Below are 16,532 nucleotides of genomic sequence, written 5' to 3'. Positions count from 1 at the left end.
GTATGTAAAGGGGATGTCGTGGGTTCGAGTCCCTGCTCCACTTTGATTGTTTTACTTTTTATAAAACACTTGATTGTTTATTACTAGTTCATAATGTTAGAGTTAATATGACTAAAAGGTCCTATTTAGTCCCATTATAAGACCCTTTTTAAAAAGGTCACAAGTTATTATAAGACCTTTTAAAAAGTGTCCTATTAGTTACACCTTTTAGGACCCTAAATAATTTCCGTCAATCAACATATATGACACTATTACTATAAGATCCTATTTAATCCCATTATAAGACCCTTTTTAAAAAGGTCACAAGTTATGATAGGACTTTTAAAAAGTGTCATATTAGTTAAACCTTTTAGGACCCTAAATAAATTCCGTCAATCAACATATATGACACCATTAGTAAAAGGTCCTATTTAATCCCATTATATGACCCTTTTTAAAAAGGTCACAAGTTATGATAGGACTTTTAAAAAGTGTCCTATTAGTTATACCTTTTAGGACCCTAAATAAATTCCGTCAATCAACATATAGGATATCTTTACTAAAAGGTCCTATTTAATCCCATTAAAGGACCCTTTTTAAAAAGGTCCCAAGTTATGATAGGACCTTTAAAAAGTGTCCTATTAGTTATACCTTTTAGAACCCTAAATAAATTCTGTCAATCAACATATAGGACATCATTACTAAAAGGTCATATTTAATCCCATTATAGGACCCTTTTTAAAAAGGTCACAAGCTATGATAGGACATTTAAAAAGTGTCCTATTAGTTATACCTTTTAGGACCCTAAATAAATTCCGTCAATCAACATATAGGACACCATTACTAAAAGGTCCTATTTAATCCCATTATAGGACTCTTTTTAAAAAGTTCACAAGTTATGATAGGACCTTTAAAAAGTGTCCTATTAGTTATACCTTTTTGGAACCTAAATAAATTCCGTCAATCAACATATAGGACACCATTAATAAAAGGTCATATTTAATACAATTATAGGATCCTTTTTAAAAATGTCACAAGTTATGATAGGACCTTTGAAAAAGTGTCCTATTAGTTATACCTTTTAGGACCCTAAATAAATTCTATCAATCAACATATAGGACACCATTAATAAAGGTCCTATTTAATCCCATTATAAGACCCTTTTTAAAAAGGTCACAAGTTATGATATGATCTTTGAAAAAGTGTCCTATTAGTTATACCTTTTAGGACCCTAAATAAATTCCGTCAATCAACATATAGGACACAATTACTAAAAGGTCCTAAATAGTAGTCTGTTAGGACCCTTTCCATGACCCTGTTAGGACCCTGAAATAATGGTCCTAATATGTAGTTTTTTAGGACCTTCGCATTTTTAACCAAATAAAAATTGGTCCTATAAGCTCGTTTTTCTTGTAGTGGTGATAATGTAAATACTGTTAAAGTGCGTATACTGCAAAGTATTACACAAGTGTATTATTTCATGCGTACCTGAGCATGCAGTGATTGGGCTGACAATGTCGATGGCCCATTTACTGAATGGCCACACTGTCGTTATTAGTATCATAGGATGCCGCGGTGCTCGACATATCGGTACATGCTGTTGACATGATTGGCATGACCTTACAGTTTCTGCTGCATCTCCGTGAATGGTGGGCTAGTAATACCCTATGGGCATCACTTTTGCAGTGATAGTTCTGTATCCTGAGTGTAAGGCACAAGAGCCCTCGTGAACTTCTCGAAGCACCTCTTTAGCCTAATTACGTCCAATGCATAACAGGCTTGGCCCTAAATAAGATTTCATATATAAGACACCTTCGATTAACGCGTATATAGGGGCCTTCATGTGAATCTTTCGTACTTCTTTTTCATCTCAGTTAAGAACTTCACTAATGGTGTCATCCAATTTGGGTTTTCTTCCTCGATGGGTGCAATATTTAACTTCTCATTAATGGATTTTTCTGTTAGCACTTCAACCCACACTTTCTTGCGCAGATAATTGAAAAAGGGCGGCCAACTTACTAAGCGCACATGCTTTCTTGTTTTGTCCCTTAGGTACCTGCGTTAAACTAAAAACAGCGAATTCATTTGCCAATTCGTGCACCAATTCCATGTATCGCTGCATAGAGGCTTCATTCACCCCAAATGATCCATTGACCTGGTTAGCGACCAACTGCAAGTCCACATACGAGTCCAAGTGTTTTATTCCAAGTTGTTGCACTATGCGTATCTCGGATAGTAATGCTTCGTACTCAGACTCATTGTTAGTCGCAACAAACGTGAATAAGAGTACATAGGTATCCTCCTCTCCATCAAGACTTGTGAGGACCAACCCGGCGCCTACGCCTTCAGGTCCACAAGCACCATCTATATAGAATTCCCAGCCCTGACTCTCGTCATGACTTATTATGGTACCTTCCGTGAGTGCCTCTACTTCTCCTATTGTTTCGGCCAAATAATCCACAAGTATCTGTCCCTTTACCGCCGTGCGCAGGGAGTAGTTGATTTCATGATCTCCTAATTCAATGGCCCACTAGGCCAATTGATCCGAAACCACAGGCTTGTACAACATATGTTATTACACGTTATCAATAAATCACAATTAATTTAAGCGTGTGTTTAGCTTCTTATAAAATTGTGTAAATAAGAAATTGGGATGCGTGTGCCGCAACTTATGAATGTCTTATTGGTTGGTCAGTTAACACCACTATTAGGTGCTCCTGGAAGTACCTTCACAGCCGCCGAGCTATGTATACTAGTGCATACACCAGTTTCTCGATGGATGGGTAGTTAACCTCACTGCCGCTAAGTGCTTTGCTGACATGATACACATGCATTTGTACCTGTGCCAAAAAGATGGGAAATACACAATAAATATTACATTCAGTACCTATTTCAAGTTTCGATATAAGACATACCTGCCCCCTATCTGCGACGAGAACGGAACTGATTGCCTCCTTTGAAGTCGTAAGATACAACATCAACGTCTCTCCCGATATAGGCGCAGTCAACGCAGGTAGCTCCCTTAGGAGCGTCTTCATCTCGATGAAAGCCTTTTCAGACTCCCCAGTCCACCTGAAGTCCGACTTTTTCAAAGAATTCTTGTGAGTCTGGAAAAATGGTAATGACCGCTTCGCAGATTTTGATAGGAACCTCGTTAGGGCAGCCAACTTACATGTCAAACTTTGAACTTACTTCCTAGATTTTGAGGAGTGCATTCGCTCCACAGCTTCAATTTTCTTGGGATTAGCCTTGATTCCTCTTGGCGTGACTATATATCCCAAGAACTTTCCTTCTTCTTCTTCCCCAAAGCTGCACTTTGTAGGATTGAGTTTCATATTGATTTTTTGCAGAGAGTTGAATGTCTCCAGGAAATCGGCCAACATCAGTACCTCTGTGTTGCTTTTGATGACCAAATAATCTATATAAGCTTCATGATTTCTACCGATTTGATCCTTGAACGTCACATCCACTACCCCCTAGAATGTCGCACCAGCATTTTTTTAACCCGAAGGGGATTTTTGTATAACAATAAATACCCTAATTGGTGTGGAATGTGGTTTTGTCTTCATCTGCTTCTGCCATCTAGATCTGGTGTTACCCCTTATACGCATCCAAAAAGCTTTTGAACCTGAAACCAAAAAGAGATTCAACTTTCCAGTTGATTTCATGTAAGGGATAGTTGTCCTTAGGGCACGCTTTATTAATAACCTAAAAATCGACGCACATGCGCTATGAGCCATCTATTTTTTTTTATAACCAAAATAGGATTTGCGACCCAAGTTTGATACCGTACCTCCCTTAGTATGTTCGCATGAACCACGTTATCCACCTCTAACCTTAACCATTCGCTTCTTTCGGGCACCATCGGGCGCTTCTTCAGGCGTACTGGAGTTAGGTTCGGATTTGCATTCAGCTTATGCTCAGCGATACTACGTGGAACCCCAGTCATATCGTCTATGCACCATGAAAAAATATCCATATTAGCTACCAGTATATCGCGTAGCTGAATCTTGATTTCATTTGAGAGGTTGCCCCCAACCTGAATGCGATTATCGGGATACTTTGGATTAACAAGAATAGAACAACTTTATATCTGCTCGTCGATCGTAGGCAATGGTTTAAGTAGGTTAACCGAGGCGCATAGTGCTTTTTCAGACTCCGTCCGGACAGTGGCAATACCTTGCCTAGTGGGAAACTTGATCATGCCGTGAACAGTAGAGGGTACAGCACCAAATTTCTGCAAAGTCACCCGCCCTAAGAGTGCGTTGTAACATGAATAAGATCGTACCACACAGAATTCAACAGGAATGGCTCATGTGCGGGTTGAGTCATCATCGTCAACCATTTCTAGTTCAAGCTCGATGCACCCTAAAGGCCATGCTGATTCACCGAATAACCACATAAAATGGTCGTAGGCGCACTCATTTTAGATTTGATTACTGCAGGGAGTTGCCTAAAGCAGTGCTCGTACATCACATCAACATTACTACTGGTATCGATGTTTAGTCGCCTTACATTATACCCACAATCGATAATGCGACCTTTGATGATTATGGGGGCATATGAAGGATTAATTGTTTGCATTGGAGGAAGGTGATAGCTTCCGCTTCCCACTCCTCCAATTTCTCGGCCTTGAGCCTCTGACCAGAATGCCACGCATGCACCATATTTATCGTTTTATCAGCACTTTTATCGCTGCCTTTCTTTTGGTTTGGCACAGTTTTCTCTCACTGGTTGTTCTGTGATGAAGCTCCTTGCCTTTTTACTGGTTTAAGGTGATTAAGCTCACCCTTCCTTAGACACTCGATTACTTTTTCGATAAAAGATTTGTAGCAGTCGATTTCATGTCCATAATCGTCATGAAATTCACAAAATTTTCACTAGTCTCTCCTAGCGTATTCTGACATTTTGGCAGGAGCCGCAAACGTCAAACAGATCGGTTCAGTTGCTAGGATCTCCTTAGGTGTTTTAGTCAATTTACGCATAATTACAAACTTCTGACTTGGGAAGTGACCCTTCCCCTTATTAGAGTTACTTGACTTTTGAAACTTGTTATTGTATTTTGATGACGCAGAGTCCTGGCTATAACTGTCACCCTTGCACTTTAATCCACCTATTTGTCCACGATAGGAATAGTCATCTTTATTACCTCTACTATTGGAGTTTTTACTGCTATTTCACGTAGTATCTTCTCTCGCACGCATATGCTCGTGCACTTCTTTGATGGCCTCTGCTAGGGTATCGAGGACCTACATGCACAGATGTTTCCATAAGGCAAGGTGCCTATCTTTACACAAACCGTGTATAAAACCAGATAATTTTTGGCTTTCAGGAAGTCCAGCCATCTTTGCAACTTCCCTGGTATATCGATCTATGAACTGCCCAAAGGACTCTCTTGCCCCTGCCTGATGTCATGACATTCGACATGCGTCCTTTTTCGTGCATGCATGTTGTGGAAGTTTAACAAGAAACGTGCTCGAAGATCGTTATAGGAAGTAACGAGCGGTAGTGGCAAATTTCTAAACCACTCCCTCGCGACCCTCTGTAGCAAGGTTTGAAATTCAAGGCACTTGGTTTCATCATTCCAAGCCTGGGTGCGCGTCGTTCCTTCATACCTTTGTAAAAAATTATCCGGGTCTGTTGTGCCATCGTACCATTGCATAGTCAAAGGAATGATAGGAGGAGATTCGGGCACATAGTTAGCAATATGAGGTGCAAAATTTTCATTAGCTGGCGCAACTTCCATGAAAGGTTTTACCTTTCGTCCCATTATCCCTGCATAGAAGTTATCTAACACTTCTTCTCCTTAGTCTGGCACTGTGAATGCCTGCGCATATTTTTCAGGCGCAGCTTGGGCCAGTATGGCCAGTAAATATTCCTGACTCTTTTTCTTGCTTCCCCCCGCAGAATCGGTAGTGCGCCCTAAGGACGTACTTGGGGAAAGCAAAGATGATAACCTGGGAATATGCGAAGGCCTGCGCTTTCTTCGTACATTATCCAAGGGAGTACGATCATTAGTTGCACAACCAACATCGATGTTCTGCCCCGCTAGATACTCACATGTGCTCGCAGGTGTCATTGTTCACCTAGTATGAAATTTGACTTTGGCGTAGTATATATGGGAAAGGACCCCACTGTAGTAATAGGGGTTTCTTCCTCATAATCATAATTGTCGTCCTCATCATCTTTATCGCCCGGTACCCAATACTCGCTAGTTTTTCTCGAGGTAAGTGGCTGAGACACTGGAGGAACAGTGGCTGATGATGTTGTTGATTTTTCAGGGAGCTTTACTGCTCCGGTGCTTAGAGTTTTACTTGTGACAAGAGTGTTGTCCTGGTTCATTGCTTCGATCTCGTAACGTCAGAACCCTGAGAACGAGACGACTAATTGTTACCAGACTTTCCCATTGCTACGTGTTACATAAGAACAACCACAAAAAGATTAGAAGATTTATAGTTAATCGTTCGTAACGTATAAAACTTTTCACGCAATTCAAGTTATGGTCCCACGGATGGCACCATTTGATCGAACATAAATATGCTCCAAGAGCTAGATTAATGTTGAGTGCATGATAGAGTGTTTAAGGACTTTTATAGCTTTGATCTCCGGTCCGGTTTACTGTGAATAACCCTTATAGAGATGATGATCTGCAAAAGGGTGATGAAAGCTACATCCACCATTGATGGCAACTGCCGCAACAATGGCCACTAAAGGTGGTTACATAGGGTTTATGTTTAGAGAACATAACTTTTACCGTAAGATCGTTTTCTGTATGCAATCGAATAGTCGAGTAATGCAGAAAAACGTTGATGATGAGTGAAGGAGGTTAGGGTTGTATTTATAATAAAACCCCAACCCTAGAATATCTCTTAATTAATTTCTAGATCCTTCCCGAATAACAACCATAAATAACGAATTTATAGTTGGAAAAGGATTTTACTTAATTACGGATAAGATTACATCAGTTTACTTTCGTGCACGCTTAAAAAGATTATACACGCGCCTCCTAATTAGATGGTTTAGTTATTCAAGACATGCATTCTGCACGTGATACGTACCAGCGCCATACGAGTAGGTACATGTATCATTAGGTACAGCTTACAACAACCGTTTTGCTTTAGCATGCACGTACTAAGTTTATATGCTTAGTGACTACACCAGCATGGTTCAAGACCAACAATATACTCCTAGTCTAATCAGAGCTTCCACTACGAAAGGGACCTCTGCCAGAATCCATAGCTTAGGTTGGCGTACTACAACCAGTGTGCCTCTGTTAATCTTGCATTGTATGTGACAGAGTTCTCTTACCAAGGGGTGACTGGTATGACCAAAACGGAGGGTTTATTTTGTGGCGGTGTCATCAGGTCTTCGGTCATCTATTTTAGATATTAATCAGAGGGTATGGTTTTAAATTTACGATATGCAGGGCCTAAATCTACTACTCCTTCCTATGGATGAGTAAGGGAAGTATGACCTAGGGTTATTCATTTAAGAAGACAACATAATCGAACCGTATCCGTAGAATTATCCTAATAGCTAATTAGATATAGGACTAGTTTTGGGATTTTCTAAGATCTAAGGCAAGCAGATAAATAAAAAAAATTAAATGAGATAAAATTTATAATTCATATAAGGTTAAGATAAGTGTGTGTTATGAATTCATCAGTTACTTGGCTGAGATTGTGACTATGTATTCGTTATGCTGTACCTAGACGTCCCTATCATGTTAATGATATGTCACTAGGTAATTACGTTAGGTTTGGTGATTCTAAATAGACAACAATGCCCTCAACCCCCGACGTCCATCAAACAAGGGTACATGTAGGCATGAGCGGCTCATTAGTAGGAGTGCTCGGAAAAGGCGACATATTAACATTCCACAAGGTCTAAAATTTCTTATGTGTAACGGAAGACAAAGTGTTCCTAATTCGAGAGACGTGATGTGTTTTGATACTTTCGTTAATGATTGGTTAATACAAAGTGGTTAGGCCCTAAAAAGAGTTTAACTATAAAGAACATCATGGCCAAGTTACTGAGTAACTTCCATGAACATGCTCGGTTATCCCAACAATCCAATCCTTTATGACTATTAAACAAAAAGTTCCTTAATTAACTAAGAATCCCTCAATCGGGGTGTGTAAGACCCGAATATTTATTTTGTATACTTGTTTATAAAAGACATATGAGATCGGGCTTCGTTTAATATTTATATGGAATTAATATGCAAAGGAATCTGGTTCAGCTGTGTTGCGCACCGCGCAGGGTTGGGGCGCGCCGCGCCGATTGCTGCTGACAGAACCCTCTTTATTTTTAATTGCTTTAATGAGGGGTAAAAGGGTAAAATCACATGGGGCCGGATTTGTGAGGCTTATGAGCTAGTTTGGATCAGTTTTGGATCCCATTCACATCCACTCATCATCTTCATCCATTCTTAGAGAGAGAGAGAGACTTAGAGAGAGATTGAAGGTTTTGGTGAGGAAGAAGCTCGAATCGTTCAAAGTCTCGGGTTTTAAAGTTGTTCTCCTCGTTCCTAGCTACGTTGTGGTGGTATTGGTAAGCTCAAACTCCGAATTTCATTTGTTTAACTTGATATTCAATTTAGGGTTTTGAGTTAAATTGTTGTGTAACCCTTTTAGGTGATGAAATGGGTTTATGGTGACTAGTTATTCTTGTCACTTGGCGGGTTTTGGGTTGGATGACGTTTTGGCCTTGATTAAGCTTTGGTTTGGAGTTTAATCACTAGGTATAGTGATTATTAAAGTATTGGAACCCATTTAGGGTATTATGGTTGACTAATTGTGACTTTGGGTCAAATTAGGGTTCGGTGGTAATTATGACCCAATTGGCGATTTAATGATGTTTATAAACTTAAAATGGATTAAGTTGAAGTATAGAACCGAGTTAAATGTGTTTAGGTGTTAAAACTTGTAAAGGATGAGATTTTGACCTTTATGGGTCAAATTAGGGTTTAAGTGTCAAAATGGATATGACACGTGTTTAACACTTGAGTTCGAGTTTAATTGGCGTATTAGGACCATTCTCACTTGTGTTAGTGATTATTGGTTAGTTTTGGGCACGGTTTGTGCTTGGAAGTGCATTTGGGTCAAATTTGCACTAAGTGTCGAATTGGGTTGATTTGTAAATCCACTCTAAGCGTATTGTTGTAATTGTGATAATGGAATAGGTACTTTCCATTGGCGAGTTGCGGATTACTTGGAAGCATTCTTCAAGACTTCAAGGTGAGTGATAATATCCTATGTGCATATGTATGTGTAGGATGGGTGCGGGTCGGGTGAAGTGATTCTCGGTTATAGAGCTCACTTCACATATAGGTGGACTTGATGGACTTGTGTATAAGTCCAATTGGCACGGTTGAGCGTTTTGGTTGACCATCTTTGGCGAGGTGCGCATTTTGTGTGCACATTATCACACATGGTTGTGATTTGGTTGTTATAACCCTAATGGCGAAGGGTTGATATGGTTGTGTTGTGGATGACCCCGATGTGGTGGATTTTATAATCCCGTGACCGTGGGTTTTTGTATTGAGAAATGAATCTCGGGTAGTGCGGATTCATGGTGACTCGGGTTGTTCGGTCACCTTATTTGAGGTAGTGAATCTCGGGTAGTGCGGATTCACGATGACTCGGGTTGTTCGGTCATCTTATGGTTGAGAAGTAAATTTCGGGTTGTGCGAATTCACAAGGCTCGGGTAGTTCGGCCAATGTTCGTGTGATTGAGGTTAAGGGGTTAACCTTGTGTATTATTATTATTGTATTATATTAATGTGTTGTTGTGTTGTAGCTAACCCTCCGGGTGTAGCTATTTGGCGATGTTTACTTTGTCGTTGGTGGACTATCTTTTGTGTTGTATCTTTAGCTCGTTGCTTAGATCGTACGGTATGCTTAGTGTAGATGCTTTATACTTGGATGCTTCGGTATGCGGTATTTGTTTTGTGTGGCGTATTCATTTTATACATATATATGTATGTAGTATATTATCATTCACTAAGCATTAGCTTACCCTCTCGTTGTTGACTCTTTTTATAGATTGCATGCGGATGGTGGCTCGGGTAAGCGCGAGGATTAGAGGACTTGCATAGTTTGCGTAGAAGGCTTGCTTTTGGATTTATTAGGATTGGGTAGCGTATCCCCAATCGCCATGCTCGGCTTTGTTTTGTATTAAAAGTCGTATGGTCGAAAATTGTATTTTGGTACTTAAGAGGTAATTTGGGTCAATGTGGGCCCCGCTTCGTAAACTAAATTTTATTAATGGGACGCGCTAGTTTTTATATATTGAACATACGGTTAAAAGCGTTTTGTCTAAATACGTCGGGAACTAGTCAAACATTTTCGCATTTAAAGACTTTCCGGACAGTCAGGTTTGGCGCGCCGCGCGGCCTATATGGTGCGCCGCGCCAGGTGGCAGTCCAGCAATTTTTTTTTTTTATTTTGTATTTTCACGTGGTTTGTTCGCGGGTTGGTTTGGGTTGTTACAAGTGGTATCAGAGCATGGTCTAAGGAATTTAGGTGACTTGAGATAGGTGCCTAGACTTAGACTTTTGTGTGTGCTTAATTTTGTGCGGGACTTGTAGGATTACGGGTCGGAATGGGTTTAGTTAGTGCCTTGTTTATAGGTTGAATAACGTGTATATTAGTAATGCGGATATTATGAATATATTATTTGTGTTGTGGTAATAATTCTCGCGTGTGTTTGTACCGCGTAGAATTTTGGTTGTGTTTGTGTATGGTTATTATCATCGAGCGAGGCGGTCGTTGTACTAACGAGTCGATGCGGCGTGCGTGTGTAATAAGAACTTGCAGACCTTATTACGGGTGCAAATCGTGTCTAACGAGTGATGTACGACGAGTGTTTAGCAAGATGGGGTGGTGTTGTGCGTGTCGTTTCATACGTGCGTGGACTAATCGTTTTGCATTCTTTAGAATGACGACGCGAAACGAGACCGAGATGAACGACACGGAATTTAATGCTAGAGTTGCGGCCGCCGTTGCGGAGCAAATGAGAGCGTTTCGAGAAGAAATGGATGGGAAGTATTCCGAATTCCAAAATAGGGGTGAAATGGAGCGTTGTCTTAAGAGCTTCATGAGGACTAGACCCCCGATGTATGATGGGAAACCGGATCCTTTGGTGAGTACGACTTGGGTTTCGGATGTCGAAGGGTGTTTTCGTACTATGGAATGCCCACCCGAGAAAAAGACGAGACTCGCTACTAGTTTGTTGCGAGGTAGGGCGAAGGATTGGTTGGATGGCAAGATTGATCTTGTCGGTGGTGAGACGTTTATGGCATTATCATGGGATGAATTTAAGGAGGAATTCTTCGAGGAGTTCCGAACTTCAGCCGATTTATCGGAATTGCGTTGTGAGTTGCGAAATTTGCAACAGGGTTCTATGGACTTAAATACTTTAAAGACGACTTTTATGTCGAAGGCTCGTTTTTGCCCGGAATATTTGGGGAACGATCGTTTGTTGATGGAGGATTTCTATCGAACTTTGAGCGATGACTTGAAAAGCAAAATTAGCCGGGGTTACGCGAAGTCGTTTGCGGAGTTATTTGCGGTGGCTAGAGGTTTCGAGTCTTATACGCGATCGAAAAAGGGCGAACCTTCAAGTGAGAGAAGGGTTATTTCTTATGGTGCTCCGAGTAAGAGGACTAAGGGTCCGAGTGCCAGTACGAGTAATGTGGTAAAGGGCGCGGTGGATTCTCGTGCGCCTAGGTGTTTCAATTGTGGCGTTAGGGGTCACAAGTTGTGGGAATGCACAATGCCGAGAAGTGACGACGGAATGTGCTACTATTGTCATAAAGAGGGACATCGCAAGCCGGATTGTCCCGAGTTGGCGGCGGCGAATGCCGCAAGGAGACGTTGAGGTACGTTTCGTTTTAATAAATATGTCTTTTGAATATTTATTTATGTGGCGTTTAGGTTCGGATTTGTTATATGCATTGTGTTGTGCATGTTATTGTTAAGGGTGACGTTCCTAATGGAAGTACCCTGTGACGATGTTTGATTTTTGGGACGAAGGGCGTAAGACTTGGTGCAACCAAGCATTCCTTAGTATTTGGAAAATGTTACTACCAAGCCACGGAAATGGATTTGGTGTTCGATTGTTAAGCGCGTGTTCGCTTCTGTGTTGAAGTGATGAACCATGGGGTTCGTCGGGTGATTGGAACCTTTGAGATCGAGTGTTTAAAATCTTGACGTATGTTGGTAATGGAGTCTTTATGACGCGACATTAGGTGCCTCTTTTATACCTACTAGCGTGGTGTCGACTCCGATTGTGTTGGGGTTACATTGTACTTAGGGTCCCGGGAGAAACCCTTAGGTACATGAGTGACTAAGTGAAACTTGACAAACTAAAGCAATTGGATAATTGCGAGGGTATGGTTTGTGTAATCGTGCTACACTTTGCGTTCGAAGTGTTTAAGGATAGATTGAAATCCTTTGTATGCTCAAGGTTGGAGCAAGGTGTAGTGATGGGTCGTGTGTACCCAATCGTCGGTAAAGTCTACCTTTGGTAGCATTGTACGGTTGTACGAGTTGTGAGATAGGAACGTGGTTCCAAGTGGGGGAGTCGCACTCCCGCACGAGGAAGTTTTAGTGTGATATTTCGGATGTTGCTTTTGGTAGATCTGGAAATTTTTGTCGAGACCTAGTTTTGGTCGATTTGTGGTAGGGTACGATTTCGGATAAATTGTACTTATGGTTTGGATTGGAATTACCACCGAGGTGGTAAAGTGGTAAATCTCGTTGAGAGATAATGGACGTGTTTGGTGAGCAAGGTGAAATCCTTCGGTTAAGGAAGGTGTGTGTCGGGTTCTCTTTTGGAGAATTCTTGTTCGGTACCTATGCTTGATATAGGTGGTTCTTGCTCGATTATGGTATGTGATTGATGAAGCATGACTTTCGGAGTCCGCTGACTTCATCATGGGATTGACGATTAATGAAGCATGATCTTCGGGTCCGCTGACTTCATTATGGTATGGTTGATTGATGGAGCATGATCTTTAGGGTCCGCTGACTTCATCATGGGAGTACGTGATTGATGGAGCATGATCTTTAGGGTCCGCTGACTTCGTCATGAGCGTGGTGTTGAGATCGGTGAAGCATGATCTTCGGGTCCGCTGACTTCATCCGGTATTGAGATTGGTGGAGCATGACCTTCGGGGTCCGCTGACTTCATCAAGAGAGTTGTGTTGTGGGACGTGAATATCGGGTTGTTCCTATTCACAATATTTCGGGTAGTACGATTGTCCCTGTTGGTTGGGCTCATAGTTTGAGGTAGTGAATGTCGGGTAGTTCGGATTCACTAAGGCTCGGGTTGTACGGCCATCCTCGGTTACACTATGTGGCAGTGGTAGTGAATATCGGTTTGCGTGTATTCACGATGACTCGGGTTGTGCGGTCATTCTATTGTGAGATATATGGATTGGGTTGGTGGATTTCGGATTGTGCGAATTCACTAAGGTTCGGGTTGTTTCGACCATCCTCCATATGTGTTTTGGCTCGGGTTGTTTCGGCCATGTTGAGTTGTGATCTATCGGTTGTTTTATACACCGATGGTGGGGTCATGAGGACCGTGTGGTTTGATCTATTGGTTGTTTTATACGCCGGTAGTGGGGTCGTGAGGACCATGTTGTGTGATTAGTGATGCGATAGCCGTGTTTCGCTCACATGTTGTCACGGGTGTGACGAGAGTTGATTCTGTACACCTTCGGGTTTAGCGTTGCCATAGTCGTTTTGGACGCTATCGGTTTCTAACCGTTGGATTATGATGTCACAGTAATGGTGTATTGGTCGTATAGCGCACTACAAGGGATGTCTAGTGATTGGTGTTATCCGCAAGGATTCGTTTGGGTCGGTCTTCATCGTTTTAGATTGTTGACTTTAGGTTGAGACTTGGTTGCTTTTAGTGTTGTACTCGGTAATAGTACACTAAGGAATTAATATCTCGGTATGAGATTGGTTGGGTTTTTCCCAGTGTTAGGGAATGAGCATGGTGTTAGTGCTCGGATTGTGGATTTGATAAATCGCGGGTGACGATTTAGTTGTGGAAGGCGATTCGTTGGGAAAAATTGCTTAGGAAAGTCGGATTGGACTTATGTTGAGGACCGTAAAGTGGAGTCCGTTTGGTCAAGTGATGAGGATCACGAGGACGTGATCGAGTTTAAGTGGGGGAGAGTTGTAAGACCCGAATATTTATTTTGTATACTTGTTTATAAAAGACATATGAGATCGGGCTTCGTTTAATATTTATATGGAATTAATATGCAAAGGAATCTGGTTCAGCTGTGTTGCGCGCCGCGCAGGGTTGGGGCGCGCCGCGCCGAATGCTGCTGACAGAACCCTCTTTATTTTTAATTGCTTTAATGAGGGGTAAAAGGGTAAAATCACATGGGGCCGGATTTGTGAGGCTTATGAGCTAGTTTGGATCAGTTTTGGATCCCATTCACATCCACTCATCATCTTCATCCATTCTTAGAGAGAGAGAGAGACTTAGAGAGAGATTGAAGGTTTTGGTGAGGAAGAAGCTCGAATCGTTCAAAGTCTCGGGTTTTAAAGTTGTTCTCCTCGTTCCTAGCTACGTTGTGGTGGTATTGGTAAGCTCAAACTCCGAATTTCATTTGTTTAACTTGATATTCAATTTAGGGTTTTGAGTTAAATTGTTGTGTAACCCTTTTAGGTGATGAAATGGGTTTATGGTGACTAGTTATTCTTGTCACTTGGCGGGTTTTGGGTTGGATGACGTTTTGGCCTTGATTAGGCTTTGGTTTGGAGTTTAATCACTAGGTATAGTGATTATTAAAGTATTGGAACCCATTTAGGGTATTATGGTTGACTAATTGTGACTTTGGGTCAAATTAGGGTTCGATGGTAATTATGACCCAATTGGCGATTTAATGATGTTTATAAACTTAAAATGGATTAAGTTGAAGTATAGAACCGAGTTAAATGTGTTTAGGTGTTAAAACTTGTAAAGGATGAGATTTTGACCTTTATGGGTCAAAATTAGGGTTTAAGTGTCAAAATGGGTATGACACGTGTTTAACACTTGAGTTCGAGTTTAATTGGCGTATTAGGACCATTCTCACTTGTGTTAGTGATTATTGGTTAGTTTTGGGCACGGTTTGTGCTTGGAAGTGCATTTGGGTCAAATTTGCACTAAGTGTCGAATTGGGTTGATTTGTAAATCCACTCTAAGCGTATTGTTGTAATTGTGATAATGGAATAGGTACTTTCCATTGGCGAGTTGCGGATTACTTGGAAGCATTCTTCAAGACTTCAAGGTGAGTGATAATATCCTATGTGCATATGTATGTGTAGGATGGGTGCGGGTCGGGTGAAGTGATTCTCGGTTATAGAGCTCACTTCACATATAGGTGGACTTGATGGACTTGTGTATAAGTCCAATTGGCACGGTTGAGCGTTTTGGTTGACCATCTTTGGCGAGGTGCGCATTTTGTGTGCACATTATCACACATGGTTGTGATTTGGTTGTTATAACCCTAATGGCGAAGGGTTGATATGGTTGTGTTGTGGATGACCCCGATGTGGTGGATTTTATAATCCCGTGACCGTGGGTTTTTGTATTGAGAAATGAATCTCGGGTAGTGCGGATTCATGGTGACTCGGGTTGTTCGGTCACCTTATTTGAGGTAGTGAATCTCGGGTAGTGCGGATTCACGATGACTCGGGTTGTTCGGTCATCTTATGGTTGAGAAGTAAATTTCGGGTTGTGCGAATTCACAAGGCTCGGGTAGTTCGGCCAATGTTCGTGTGATTGAGGTTAAGGGGTTAACCTTGTGTATTATTATTATTGTATTATATTAATGTGTTGTTGTGTTGTAGCTAACCCTCCGGGTGTAGCTATTTGGCGATGTTTACTTTGTCGTTGGTGGACTATCTTTTGTGTTGTATCTTTAGCTCGTTGCTTAGATCGTACGGTATGCTTAGTGTAGATGCTTTATACTTGGATGCTTCGGTATGCGGTATTTGTTTTGTGTGGCGTATTCATTTTATACATATATATGTATGTAGTATATTATCATTCACTAAGCATTAGCTTACCCTCTCGTTGTTGACTCTTTTTATAGATTGCATGCGGATGGTGGCTCGGGTAAGCGCGAGGATTAGAGGACTTGCATAGTTTGCGTAGAAGGCTTGCTTTTGGATTTATTAGGATTGGGTAGCGTATCCCCAATCGCCATGCTCGGCTTTGTTTTGTATTAAAAGTCGTATGGTCGAAAATTGTATTTTGGTACTTAAGAGGTAATTTGGGTCAATGTGGGCCCCGCTTCGTAAACTAAATTTTATTAATGGGACGCGCTAGTTTTTATATATTGAACATACGGTTAAAAGCGTTTTGTCTAAATACGTCGGGAACTAGTCAAACATTTTCACATTTAAAGACTTTCCGGACAGTCAGGTTTGGCGCGCCGCGCGGCCTATATGGCGCGCCGCGCCAGGTGGCAGTCCAGCAATTTTTTTTTTTATTTTGTATTTTCACGTGGTTTGTTCGCGGGTTGGTTTGGGTTGTTA

The 16,532-nt window shown here is 41.3% G+C and overlaps 1 protein-coding gene across 1 annotated transcript; it reads right to left on the bottom strand.

Moving 5' to 3' along the window:
• Nucleotides 1–1,948: 1,948 nt before the first annotated feature.
• On the bottom strand, nt 1,949–4,646 carry LOC139890187 (uncharacterized). Its single transcript, XM_071873085.1, has 7 exons — nt 4,562–4,646; nt 4,112–4,233; nt 3,773–4,018; nt 3,172–3,455; nt 2,895–3,051; nt 2,733–2,819; nt 1,949–2,509 (listed from the first exon to the last, which is right to left on the bottom strand). Exons 1-7 carry the CDS (start codon nt 4,644–4,646, stop codon nt 1,949–1,951), a joined length of 1,542 nt encoding a protein of 513 aa, XP_071729186.1.
• Between the last annotated feature and the right edge of the window lie 11,886 nt (nt 4,647–16,532).

This window comes from Rutidosis leptorrhynchoides, chromosome 1, assembly GCF_046630445.1.
Source record: "Rutidosis leptorrhynchoides isolate AG116_Rl617_1_P2 chromosome 1, CSIRO_AGI_Rlap_v1, whole genome shotgun sequence".
NCBI classification, from domain to species: Eukaryota; Viridiplantae; Streptophyta; class Magnoliopsida; order Asterales; family Asteraceae; genus Rutidosis; species Rutidosis leptorrhynchoides.
The sequence above is the reverse complement of the archived record's forward strand: the minus strand, read 5'-3'. Positions and strand labels throughout refer to the sequence as shown.

Excerpts from the sequence above, each read along its gene's own strand:
- LOC139890187 (XM_071873085.1), bottom strand. The coding sequence starts at position 4,646 with ATGGTGCATGCGTGGCATTCTGGTCAGAGGCTCAAGGCCGAGAAATTG. Across the intron at positions 4,234-4,561 it reads AGCTATCACCTTCCTCCAAT|GGCGGGTGACTTTGCAGAAA; the intron begins GCAAACAATTAA and ends ACGCACTCTTAG. Across the intron at positions 2,820-2,894 it reads TCGTCGCAGATAGGGGGCAG|GTACAAATGCATGTGTATCA; the intron begins GTATGTCTTATA and ends TTTTTGGCACAG.